Consider the following 13,166-nt stretch of genomic DNA (forward strand, 5'->3'; position numbering starts at 1 on the left):
GGAACGCCTACGTCTGGCAGGCACACCCCCAGCACGCCCACCAAAGGGGGCGTGCTGTCAATCAACATCGACAGCACCCCCCTTTGATCAGACACTACGAGCGAAGGAAAGTCCTTCGCTCGTCGCATCTCGCGCATGCGCACGATGGAGCTTCCTCCGTCGTGCGCATGCGCAGTGCACACCATCGATCCACTTGCGAGCGGACAGCCGCTCGCGAGTGGGTCTGAATCAGGCCCTTAAATCTTATACCTTAAAGCTTATTAAACCTTTTATGTGAATATGTAATGTGTAAGTATGCGGGGTGTGATGTAAAGACGCTAGTTAACTTGGGGCAGATGTGTGCGCATGAAGCTAACAAACAGCGTTTTCATACAGGATCTTATGCATTCGCTAATATGCGATTAGTTACCAGCACAATTGTGCGTATTAATGTGTGTATGAGAAATGGTGCACTTAAATCTCACTTAAACTAAGTGAACACCTAGCAGTGTGGAATGCTGAGCCTTATAGTTCCACACGCCCCCCTCTCTCAGCTGCCCCCACCCTTCCCAGGCTCAAAAGTAAAGTCCTTTGTTCTCCCAGGCTCTTGTGTAAATGCAAATTAGCTCAGCTACGAGACCCAAACCTAAGATAACACTCTTGGCTTTGAAGGTATTTTATTGCAGGAAGCCTGCTAATGTAAGGTGTGTATTCGAGCAGGGCCACCTGGAGTGAGAGCAGACGTTACATCCAGGAAGCTTGTCTACACAGGCTAGTTGTCACGTGGCCATTTGCTCTGTTTAGCTAATGCAATCCAATTTTGAAAATATATCCTTTAGGGGAATTATAATAATATACACTTTATCCAGAGCACCCAAACTACGTAAAGTCATGAAATGGGCTTTTGGTGAATCGCTGTAACTTATGGCGATGGTCACAGATGCAATCGCATGATGCTAATAGTAATATCACCACATGTACTAAAGTGTGAGTTTATCTAAAATGGCGCTTAGGCGGCCATTCGCAAAATGGCGTCTTGCGGCCAGTCGCAAGATGGTATCGCTGCGATTCAATTTTAAACTGATCTTGTCTCAGCCAATAATCCAGCTTCGACAGTTACAACCTCTGGTTTCACCTCCCCGGATCCATCCTTCCTGTTGGCGCCCCCAGGGTCCTGTCCTTGGCCCTCTGCTCTTTTATCTGAACACCTCCTCTCTGGGTGTACTCATCAAATCTTTGGCCTCCGGGATCAGCTTTATGTCGACGACACTCAACTCTACCTCTCCTCTCCTGATCTCTCCCCTTCCCTCCTCTCTTATGTGTACAGTTGCCTCTCCACCATCTGCTCCTGTATGTCTGAGCATTTTCTCAAACTCAACATGGCCAAAACTAAACTGTCTTTCCTCTATCTAAAGTCTCCTCCCCAAACAACATCTCTCTCACTGTTATCTCTCTCCAACTCCGCTGCCTGGGTGTCATTCTTGACTTTTTCCTCTTCTTCGCCCTTCACATTCAGGACCTCATTCAGAGTCGGTCGAAGCGGCCGCACGGTCGTATAGAAAAAGGGGCCGGATATGCAAATGATGCACACGCATGTTGCGTCCCTAAGGTCGGATCGTTAGCTGGCCGACCAAGGGGTGGATGCGGTCGGATCGCTAAAAATACGCCCACTTCTCGTACGCATAACACGTCATCTCCGGCTACATAAGGATTAATCGCGAGCATCGTATGCCATCGGAACTGGTCGTAGAGCTAAAGGTTGACCTGACTCTCTCCTAAGCTCTACGATCATGTCAGTGTAAAATCTCCCCTGTCACTTGTGCCATGACACTACTTTGTTAATTATGCACTCCCTTAAAACGCCATTCGCATAATGAGGCACGCCTGCGTTCGGATCTCCACACCCCCGTTTTCAAGCACCTTCCCATGTTACCACCCACAAACGCCGCAATCTGTCACTCAAACTACCGACCTGGCGGTGTTCAAGGAGAAATTTCTGATCGTAGCTGCTAGTTTGCGCACGTGCATTGCGAACTGTACGATGCGCAGATCAGCGAACATCGGCTGCGTACGACCATGCGGCCGCTTCGACCGACTCTGAATGAAGTCCTCAATCTCTTGCCCTATCTTGTCAGTTTCAGTTCTGCAACATCGCTTGCATCAGACCCTTCCTCGTCCAGGATGCCATCAAAACCATTGTCCACTCACTGATCATATCTTGCCTCAACTAACGTAACCTTCTCCTCACTGGGCTCCCCTGCTCCCATCTTGCTTTTCGCCAATCTGTACTCAACGCAGGTTGGGTACGGGATCCCGCTGTCACAAACTAGGGTCTTCGCATTCTTTTTAGACTCAGATATTCATTTATTTAAGTTTCCAAAACATCCCAGGGACGCCTCCCTGTGATTAACTAATGCACCTGTGTGCTCACCTGGTCAGTTAGACCAATGGCTACCGACCACCTCCTATTTAAACCAGTTCCTGTGAGCAACCCATTGCCTGCACAATGTGTTCCTTCCCAGGATAGTTCTATTTTCCAGGCTTACTCTTGTATCCTGTGTCCTCTGTGACTCTATCTACTACTTTGTGGATTCTCACTATTTACCATCTGTGCTGAGCATTGTCACCTGCCGGTACTCAGCTTCCATGCTGTATACAGACCTGCTTCTTCTACTCCGGTCTGCTAGTGAGTTTACAACCATCAGCTCTCCACCTGCCGCTATGTAGTGTTACCTGTCAGTGCCGCAGCTTCCACGCTGCATACAGACCTGTCTTCCATCTGCCGCTGTGTTCCATTACCTGTCAGCACCACAGCTTGCATGCTGCATACAGACCTCCTCAAACCACTTTGTCTCAGTAAGCAAGTGTACTGCTTTCCATCTGCCATGTGTACCATCACCTATTAGCTCAACAGCTTCCACGCTGCATACCAACTTGTTACTTGTAACTCCTCAGTGCAGAGTTGGCGAGTATAGCTGCGGTCTTCATTTCATCATACCGCTGGGACAGTGCATGCAAGTTACTTATGCTGTTTTACTTTATGTTTAGTGGTTGTCCAGATGAACAGGTTATACTGTTGTGCAGACCTTGTATTGGTTTCCCTGCACTGTGTGCTATTGTCTTGGGTTGGTTCAGAGAAGGGTGCTGGTTGCAGGGCTAGGGTTCAGTGCGCATTATACAGTCTGCGCACTGAGGTGTTCAATAGCTGTATTAGCTATCCTGACTCTTAGTCTCTTAGTTCCTCTCTGGTTCCAGTTTCAGGTCTTGCATCAGGGCAGTACCAGAGTTACAGCTTCCGCAAGTTGTACTCTGACTACGAGACTCTGATTCCTGAGTTCTTATCTACCAATACTATGGTTAACCTTGTTCCTGGAGTATATGCCTGGTGTTACTGGCCTTTACAGGTCACTAGGCGAGAGGTTGCCCTGTGGATCTGGCCTGTTCACTGTGGTTCCAGTCCAGTATCCTTGCATATCCCATGTGCATGTCCATCCCAGCGCCCACTGTTTCTATATCCACAGCCAAAGCTGTCATCATAAGTATTGGGACTTACACTAAGGCCATGCTGGGTGCAAAGGAACCATCAGAAACAGGCATTCCATCTGCATTCTCACACTATGAGCAAGCTTGGAGTTTGGCCTACATGCCCACGAGACTCCCATGAGACAGATCAGCTTGGTGCCACCCAGTTACCACCCAGAAACACCCATATCACTGACACAGTGCTCTGTCGACAGACGGATCAACCTGTATGCACTTGAAAACTCCATCCATGTGCGTATGTCTGGTCCGGCGCCTGTGCAGTTACCAATTTCCTTCTGAGGTGCATGCACAGTATACAGATATCGGGGAGATGTGTCCTCATTCCCACTGGCTTCTGACTCTGAGTTAGGAACAAAATATTTCAGTTATATTTTTCAGGTCATTAAGGGGTAATTCAATTGTTTTATTGCACCCGAACTGAAGTGATGGGAAATCAGGGTGCAATATTTAATTGTTCTTACACACCATGCTTTATTTCACATGTCACGCCCTAAGAGACAGGGCTTAGCCGCGTTTAGCCAATCTAAAGTCCTGGTTAGGGCGCCCAAATCACGGACTCATCGCACATCTGCTCACCACCTCAGGAGGGTGAGAGCACACATGCCAGCACGAGTGGCTCTCGTGCCCAAACGGGGCAACAATTGAATTGCTCCGTCGGGTGCCAAGTAGCTGAAGCCACTGGTGCAAACTGAATTCCCCCCTAAGACGCAACACCTAATGAACTGTATATTAATGTCAATCAGTGGCTTGACTTGCTTTTTAGCTCGATAGGATTTAATCACAAAGATAGCAGCTCTAATACAAGTCTGAGGACACCATGAAAGGTATTGAACAGAGCCATTCCCCCTTCTCTTGGAAGGGACAGTAAGTAACCAAAGACATTTGTTGTGTAGTGAGATGTTGGACATAAATTTGGATCAAACTGACCTTTCTCTTCCGTTCCGTACAACCACAGCTCCCTAGAAGTCTTCAGTGTCTCCTAGAGCTGTAACAAACCATACACCTTATATGAGCAATGCTTCTCATACACGGAGGTTGCCGGTGGCCTCTGCACTAGATTATTGGATGCTTTTTTAGAAATAGCCTAGAAGTCAAAATTGTGATCAGAAAAGGATAGTTACAACACCAATGCGGTCACTACTTGGAGTCTCAGTCTTGCCAATATCCATACCAAGGTAAGGGTAGATGCAAACCAGCTCATTACCGTTCAAAGCTAACTTGTTCAGCCTAGCATAGGAGCCGTCCATTGCGAGTGAATCCTACTACAGTAAGTTACCATGCAGCGTTTTTAAAGAAGCAATTTTACACTATGAGATGGTCTTTGTGCATTCTGTTAAATGTGTCCTGTAAACCGTACCTGCCTACTATCTCAGAACATGCGATGAGCATTCCCAAAATCTCCACAGAGTAAACATCCCTCCTGTATCCCATCCATATAAGCATTGAAGTAGGTGGAGCAGACCTGTTATGAGGCAATCGCTGTGAATCACATAATCGTGGCCATGATTCAGGGCACCACGCCAACTGCAATGCTCCTGGGACCTCCCCCTCCATTACCTCCCAGAGAGGAGTCCCACAAAGTTGGCCACTATGCTATAAACCATTCTACATTATGCAAACTTATGGGAAGGCACCTTTTGTATGACATTTACATAGATGTATGAGGTTGGATCCAAAAGTCGGTCCAGAAATTTAAGTTCAAGTGGCATTTATTTTTCAACATTTACTTCAATACACTTTTCCCATCGATGCTCCAACCTCTTGATTCTGTGCAGGAAAACTTCTGGTGATTGGTCCTCAAACTAGTCCTGTACAGTAGTCATGACATCATCAACAGACGATAAAATCTTCCCACGAATGTGTTCCTTGAGCTTGTCTGAATTTCCGTAGGCGTCATCTTCTAAATTTGCAGATATTTAATGACAACTCAAATTTCAGTATTCTCCATTTTTCAATATTCTTAATTTTTTAACTTATAGTGATGTTCCCAACTTTTAGTGATGTTGTTCCATTTATTATTCAATATCTGCAAAAATAAAGAAATTGTGCTGGATTTTTCCACAGTGTTCTACTAAGACCTCTAGTACACACATACAGAAAATCAATACGGGGTGACATCTACTATTACATCAGGACACAGGACCTCATTCAGAGGCGGTCGCTCGGGAATATGTAAAACGAGCGCTCAGTCGCAACGCACATCGTAAGCGCGGAAACACCCACATCAATGAAAGCACACCTATCTCTACGGCCTAATTCAGAGTCGGTCGCAGGTGGCAACCTACGTCAGCACGATTAACACCTGTTACAGTGTCAATTGCCTACAAACATCGGTTGAGGCAGAAACCATCGCCTGCACTCGCAATGCTAAAAGTAGACCCCGGGCTACCTTAAGCACTACGAGCAGTAGCATCGTTATTGCAACGAGATGACGTGTGTGATGACTCGCTCAGTAATATATGCACGCCCTTAAAATGCCCTTTTTAAGATCAACCACGCCTGCGTCCGCACCACCACACCCCCGTTCACAAGCACCTTCCCCTGTAACCACCCACAAATGGCACGAAATGTCAATCTCAGCTACGACCTCGTAGTGACTAACGAGCAAGAGGATTGCGGTCAGAAAGACAGGCTTGCGCAGCTGTCGATGGTGATTGACAGCTTGCCCCGTTTTGGAGGTGGGCAGGGGGGGTGGCTGGGCAAACGGAGGCGTTCCCGCAGGAATGCCTGCCGTTTGTGGGCGGCCCTACTGACATTACTGAAGTCCACTGGGGCTTACGGCCACGAGACCCTACCACAAGGTCGCGATGGTCTTGACCATCGCGACCATCACCTGGCCGCTCGCATAAGCTGTGGGTGGTCACCCACAGCTATGCGAGTGGCCAGGAGGCTGTCTTTAAAAAAAAAAAAGGGACGCCCTGATTCAGAGCGAGCGCTCTCAAAGAGTGTCCGGCTCTGAATCAGGCCCTGTGTTCCATAATTTCTAATGGTAGGCAGAACTAGTTTTGCCTCCGCCACTTTCCTGCACAGAAGTCACACAAATAGAGCGCCCGCCACCTGCATCAATAAATGATGCGGGTGGCGCTTTGTCTGGCGGCGGTCACTTCACCCTCCTCGGTTGCCAGGTCCATGTTCCTCCCCCTCCGTCCGCGGCGCGCCCCTACTGCCACTCACTTTGTGGTGCTGGCCTGCGACCTGGCGGCTCCTTTGGTGGGAAACACAGGGGCAGAGAGCTGCTGATGGGATACACAGGGATAGGGAGCTGCTGGTGGGGAAAACAGGGGCAGGGAAGATGGTGTTGAAGAGACGGAGGGGGGGAGTGGCACTTTAGAGATGCAGGCAGATGACGCTGGATAGATGTAGGAGGATGTTGTCTCTCCAGGATGTTTGATCAGGGAAGTTCACATTTTGCCCTACCCCAAAACGTATATTACTATGTATTATTTGGTTGAACCTCTTGAATGAAGATGAAATATTATTCCTTCCCAAACAGGTGGTTTCCGTACCATGTGATATGCATACTGAATACTAGCTCAAGACACTGCCTACGGAGGCTCAATTTCTTCAAGGGCCCCTCATTGCAGGGAAAGCAGCATACAGGTAACAAAAGGCGAAGTGAATGCGATACATAGGGGTTGCAAAAAACATGGGGCACCCAAGTGACATAGACTTGTTTGTGGGGACCCTATAAAAAAAACTCAGGGGCACGGCAGAAACATAATTAAGAGTTACATTGATGATATAGAACATTTGTTTCTATTTTTTTTTTACCTAGGGCCCCATTTATAAAATGAAGCAACTACCAGCAGCATTTTTCGTTTAGTATCACTGTCGGTCCATCTGCGCATGTGCATAAAGCTCTGTCCCTGCGAATCCCCTCCGCACACTTATCATGGTATTTTCGCAAAAAATACTGTGACAAGTGCCGACGCATGCGCCAACCGTCGATAAGCCCCGCCCCCCGGTGCTAAGCCCCACCCCGAGCAATCATGGACCACCCCCCCGTGACCCCCCCTCCCTTAATTACACTTGCCTGCAGTCATCGGTGCTCCAGTGATATCCTCCATGGCGCCGATCAGCTGACATCCCATCCTGCACTGGGACCTGGACAGGTGACGACCGGGCACCAGAGCAGGCTGGGAGACCAGGTGACTGGAGGGGAGACATCCATGGCCCCGATCAGCGGTCCTTGGACTCAGTGTTTTGTTTTTTTAAGCAGAGATCACCGTGTGGTCTGTTTAGACCACACAGCTGATCACTGGGGCCGGCTCCGGGCTCTGATCTGCCCGTTAGAGCAGAGCAGGAGTCGGTAACCGGGGAGACCCTGGATAACGCCACTTCCAGGTGGCGTCATTATCACAGGGCTTTCCCTGGTATTTTTTCACAATTTATTTTTAGTAACTTTGGCCAGATCACATTTCCCATTACAATTATGGGCGATCTGCTTATTAAAAATAAGTGATAATTAGGGGTTGGAGTAGAATTTTACGAATTCTACTCCAATTGCCCTCTAGCAACTTTAGGTGATACTAAAATAATGTGAAAAGGGTGTGAAAACACCCTTTTTCACTTTATTTTAGTAAAAATAATGTTAATAAATAGAGCCGTTAATGCGGTAGGTTGTCTAGTTTTTAAAATGGTTTGGTCTTCTTGTTACCCTATTTTTCTCACATAGGAAGCGTTTAAATAAAGATAGCAAAAATGTAAAAGTAAAACATGAATTCAAAGTGCAGATTTTTTTCTTGTCAAAACCTCCACATAGAGGACCTCATTCAGAGTCGGTCGTTGCGGCTGCACGGTCGTACGGGAAAAGGGCCCGGATATGCAAATGATGCCCTTGCAAGTTGTGTCCCTAAGATCGGATCGGTAGCTGGCCGACCAAGGGGAGGAAGCGGCCGGAAGACAAAAAAATACGCCCCCTTCTCATACGCATTACACGTCATCTCCGGGCATATAAGGATTAATCGCGACCATCGGAACTGGTCGTAGAGCTTAAGGTTGACCATACCCTCTCTTAAGCTCTACGATCATGTCAGTGTAAAAACCTCCCATGTCACGTGTGCTGTGATGCTACTTTGTTAATTATGCACTCCCATAAAATCTCCGTTCGCATAATTAGGCACGCCTGCGTTCGGATCTCCACTTCCCCGTTTTCAAGCACCTTCCCCTGTTACCACCCACAAACGCCGCAATCTGTCACTCAAACTACCGACCTGGCTGTGTTCAAGGAGAGATAAATTTCTGATCGTAGCAGCTAGTTTGCGTACGCGCATTGCGAACTTTACGCATGCGCAGTTTAGCGAACATCGGTGGCGTGCGACCGTGCGGCCGCTACGACCGACTCTGAATGAGGTCCAGAATCCTGTTTTTTAATAGTTTGAAAAAGTGGATTATTGGCAAAACAAGAATGACAACATATTTCTTTGTGGTGCTTATAAGACGGGGAAAAAATAAAGTTTGCTTTTAGTCCCTTTTTTGAAATTTCAATTAAAAAATACCTTTTTATTGGCCATGTTTTGTTTTTTTTGACATGATAGAATGGCTATAAAAAGACTAATAGTATTTTCTGAAAATAGAAAGTCTTCTGGAAAAAAATAAACCCAAAGCATAATCTTTGGATAAAAAACATCAGTGATGTTGATGTTGGAATGTGACGAGCACAAATGTGAATAAATGACTTCAGTACAAGGGTTAGAAAATCCTCAGCAGTGAAGGGGTTAATAATAATGTTGGTTTTATGTCAATAGGAATCAAAGAGAATGTTATTTCTGTAGTCTGCTTTCTACCTTATATCTCTGGTTCTGAAATCTTTCCTAATACTCCATCAGCCAGAATAAAGGTGCCCATACACAGTGCGATATGCTATGCGACTTGCGATCCGACGGCTGACATATCGGGCGGTCCCCACACACGGAGCGTTCGGGTGGATACAGGTAAGTATTTTTCTTTTGTTTCATTTTAGTGTGAATTTCGGGGGGGGGGGGCGCACTCTATTACAAAGAAGGGGACTACTACTGGGGGCACTACTGGGGGGGATACTACTGTGGGCACTGTTTCAGGTGGGGGGGGACCAGTACTGGGGACTACTACTGGGTGGGGGATACTACTGGGGGCACTGCTTCAGGGGGGGACCATTACTGGGGACAACTACTGTGGGGGGGATACTACTGGGGCACTGCCTCGGGGGGGGACCACTACTGGGGGGATACTACTGGGGGGGATACAACTGAGGGCACTACATCGTGGGGGACCACTACTGGGGACTACCACTGGGGGGGGGGATACTACTGTGGGCACTGCATCATGTGGGACCACTACTGGGGACTAACACTGGGGGGGGGATACTACTGTGGGCACTGCATTGTTGGGGACCACTACTGGGGACTACTACAGGGGGCACTGCATCAAGGGGGACTCCTACTGGGGGAACTATATAAAGGGCACTGTATAGGAGGGACTACTACTGGGGGCACTATATAAGGTGCTCACTACTATGGGCACTGCACAGGGGGGGTCCACTACGGGGGACACTGCATAAGGGGGACAACTACTGGGGGCACTGTATAAGGGGCACTGTATATGGGGGATCACTACTGGGGACCTGCATATGAGGGATCACTACTGGGGGCACTGTATAAGGGGAACTAATGGGGGGCTGCATAAGGGGGACCACTACAGGGGGCACTGTGTAAGGGGCACTGCATATGGGGGACCACTACTGGGGGCCTGTATAAGGGGAACTAATCGTGGCCTGCATAAGGGGGACCACTACTAGGGGCACTGCATAGGGGGGGGGCTGTATAAGTGGCACTGCATTAAGGTGCAAATGGAAAGAAATGTTTCCAGTGACAAGAAAGGGGTGTGTGTCATGTTGACATGCCCCATTTTTCAGTGGCCACGCCCAGTTTTTGCCATAGGGGGGAGGGGGGGGGGCTCCATTTTCAAATTTGCCCTGGGCTCCAAATACCCTAGTTACGCCACTGTTCTGGATTAGAATAGTGTGAAAGCTATAACTTCTGAGTATTTACAAATACATGGTGACCAGACTGTTTCTTAAAAGCATTACAAGTATAGTATAGTAGAAGTGCTTTGCTTGCAGTTCAGCTCTGCAGAATTAATATTTCATAAACTGGAAACAGATAATTGTTCCCTAGTTATAGATTTGACAGTTATAATGTGAACTTCAATCAAACAAACAAAAAATAAGTGAAAAGCATAAGTGCTGACATATCCATATGAAGAGTAAATGGATTTGCTGGATCATTTTTACAGATGCACAACATCTAATAGTAATACTTATAATCATTTTATAGGTAGGGCATTCCACTTTATATTATATTTTTATATACAGGTTGAGTCTCCCATATCCAAAATGCTTGGGACCAGATGTATTTTGGATAACGGAATATTCCGTATTTTGGAATAATTTCTTATCATAATGAGATATCTTTGGAATGGGACCCCAATATACACACAGAATGCATTTATGTGTTATATACACCTTATACACACAGCCTGCAGGTCATTTTATACAATATTTTCAATAATTTTGTGGCTCAAGCAAAGTTTGTGTACAGAAATGAAATTCATTTATGTTTCATATACACCTTATACACAAAGCCTGCAGGTCATTTTATACAATATTTTTAATCATTTGTGCCTTAGACAAAGTTTGTGTACATTTAACCATCAAAAATCAAAGGTTTCATTATCTCAGTTATGCCAAAATTATTCCGTGTTTCGGAATATTTGGATATGGGAGACTCAACCTGTACTATCGTATGTTTATATTCATTATTAATAGTATGGTGCATCCCATAAAACGTAAACAAGGAAAGTATTCATAAATAGCTACGCAGTAATGTAAAATAAGGTCCTATCCATCATACAATCTACTAAACATATATATCATGTTACAAACGGAAAAAAAAATAGCTTTGATATTAGAAAAAAGGCTCCCAATGTAATTAAATAGTAGAGCGTAGTGAGATTGATTACATACATCTTAAAAATGATGTTATATTTGTGCTACAGAAACAGGAACACAATGATAAATGCAATCAGGATTTAAAATAGTTGTTTTTTTATTCACCCTCCCGCATCATTCTAGAAAATCCACTAACCATAAAACTAAGTGTTCCCACCACCCCCCAACCCTCCTGCATCTCTGTGCAGCCAGAGATCCGGCCATATTGAGTTTACAGTTTTCTCAGAGCTGCACCATCGAGGGAAAATTACATTATATAAATAGATATATTCCAGGACAGGAGCCGGAGACCCCCCTTAGCCCTCCCAGGCCATGGGCAGGAGAGAGCGCACAACACCCCCAGGGCTAAGATGGGTAACACTGGCACTCAGCCTCCTGGGTAAGTTGTATGGCCAGTTCTGCATGCACAGCTGGATGTACATCTGCCGCAATGCACTTGCACCCTTCACACACTCCATGCTAACCCTTTACATGCCAGCTGGGGCAAAATGTTATCCCACTTACTATGACATATAAAACATGATCCAAACTCTTCATTTATATACAAATATATATATATATATATTTAAAATAAAAAAGGCCTTTAAACAATGCTGACATTAAATAACGTATACTGTCAGAATAGACCAGGAAATTGAAATGAAGATGAGATATTTGCATAAATGCCTAAAATGTATATTATTGAGCTTTGTATTTCTGTTCTCCTGCTAATGGCTCTAAGAGACTCCGGGTCACAGCTATATAGCTGACCTAAATGCAGGAATGACAATGTGGAAGATTTATAATTGCTTAAGAAGATGATGGACAGGTAGGAGGAGTCCAGGGGGGGGGGGGGGTGATATGTAGACTGACAATAAAAGGAGAACTAGGGGAGAAAATTTTGGATATTGTGGAAATAAAAATGAGTTACAGGCAAAGCTTATTTAGAACAGTGCGCTGAGCTTCAGGAGATGATACATGATGCAATTCGCCGGCAGAGATATCACTAGGTAGTAAATGTACTTATTGAGTGATGGGATTTTCTTTATGGACCAACAGAAGGTGCTGAAACAATGGGACAAGTTGACCTTGTTGCCTAGGTCACGGTCAGTATATCCCAATCAGGTCAGTTGCTAAACTGCCTACACTATCAGTGTGTTACCCGGGCGCTTTCCTAATCCCTAGTCACACAGCCACATAATAAATCATATGTAACGAACAAGTATATATGAATATGAACCAACAGAAAAGTCTTTGGAATATGGGAAAAGGTCTACCCATGCAACATACGTGATTGAGATCTGCAGGGAATAGACATTAAACTACATCAGAAAATGACATTGTGCACCATACTGCATACACTAAACCTGTCCCCCCTCCTTCTGCCTTAATGCAGTAACTTGACTCAGCAGAGAGCAGATATTGATCACTGAATAATGGTGTCTGTGCAGTTCCCCTTCCCATCCTGGAGCACTGACTGTGTGCAGGGAGGAGTGGAAATAATATGATGAGTCTCCACTAGAGGCCGGTTAACCCTTTTTTTTGCACCACTCTGCAATGTGACCCACATGGTGCATCATCATCATCACCACACATGCCAAGTCCTGGATATACCCGCAGTGCAGCAAGCATAGACTTTACAGTACAGTGGCTGGGAGGGGGGATAGCAGAGGAGAGA

At 46.0% G+C, this 13,166-nt stretch overlaps 1 protein-coding gene and 1 long non-coding RNA gene across 3 annotated transcripts in view; one reads left to right on the forward strand and one right to left on the reverse strand.

Annotated features, from left to right (window-relative positions):
- Positions 1-5,213: 5,213 nt before the first annotated feature.
- LOC148477908 (uncharacterized) overlaps positions 5,214-13,166 on the reverse strand; it is a 73,993-nt gene continuing 66,040 nt past the window's right edge. The window contains exon 4 of the long non-coding RNA XR_015872460.1: positions 5,214-5,548. This is a non-coding gene — a long non-coding RNA (uncharacterized LOC148477908). The remainder of the gene's footprint in view (positions 5,549-13,166) is intronic.
- The window catches only part of SCN2B (sodium voltage-gated channel beta subunit 2), a 43,931-nt gene continuing 42,471 nt past the window's right edge, over positions 11,707-13,166 (forward strand). For both annotated transcript variants that reach the window (XM_088455991.1, XM_088455990.1), the window contains exon 1: positions 11,707-11,888. In XM_088455991.1, coding sequence (XP_088312117.1) covers positions 11,822-11,888 — 67 coding nt within the window. In that variant the 5' untranslated portion in view covers positions 11,707-11,821. The remainder of the gene's footprint in view (positions 11,889-13,166) is intronic.

This window comes from Taudactylus pleione, unplaced genomic scaffold (assembly GCF_031769625.1).
Source record: "Taudactylus pleione unplaced genomic scaffold, aTauple2 ptg000683l, whole genome shotgun sequence".
NCBI classification, from domain to species: Eukaryota; Metazoa; Chordata; class Amphibia; order Anura; family Myobatrachidae; genus Taudactylus; species Taudactylus pleione.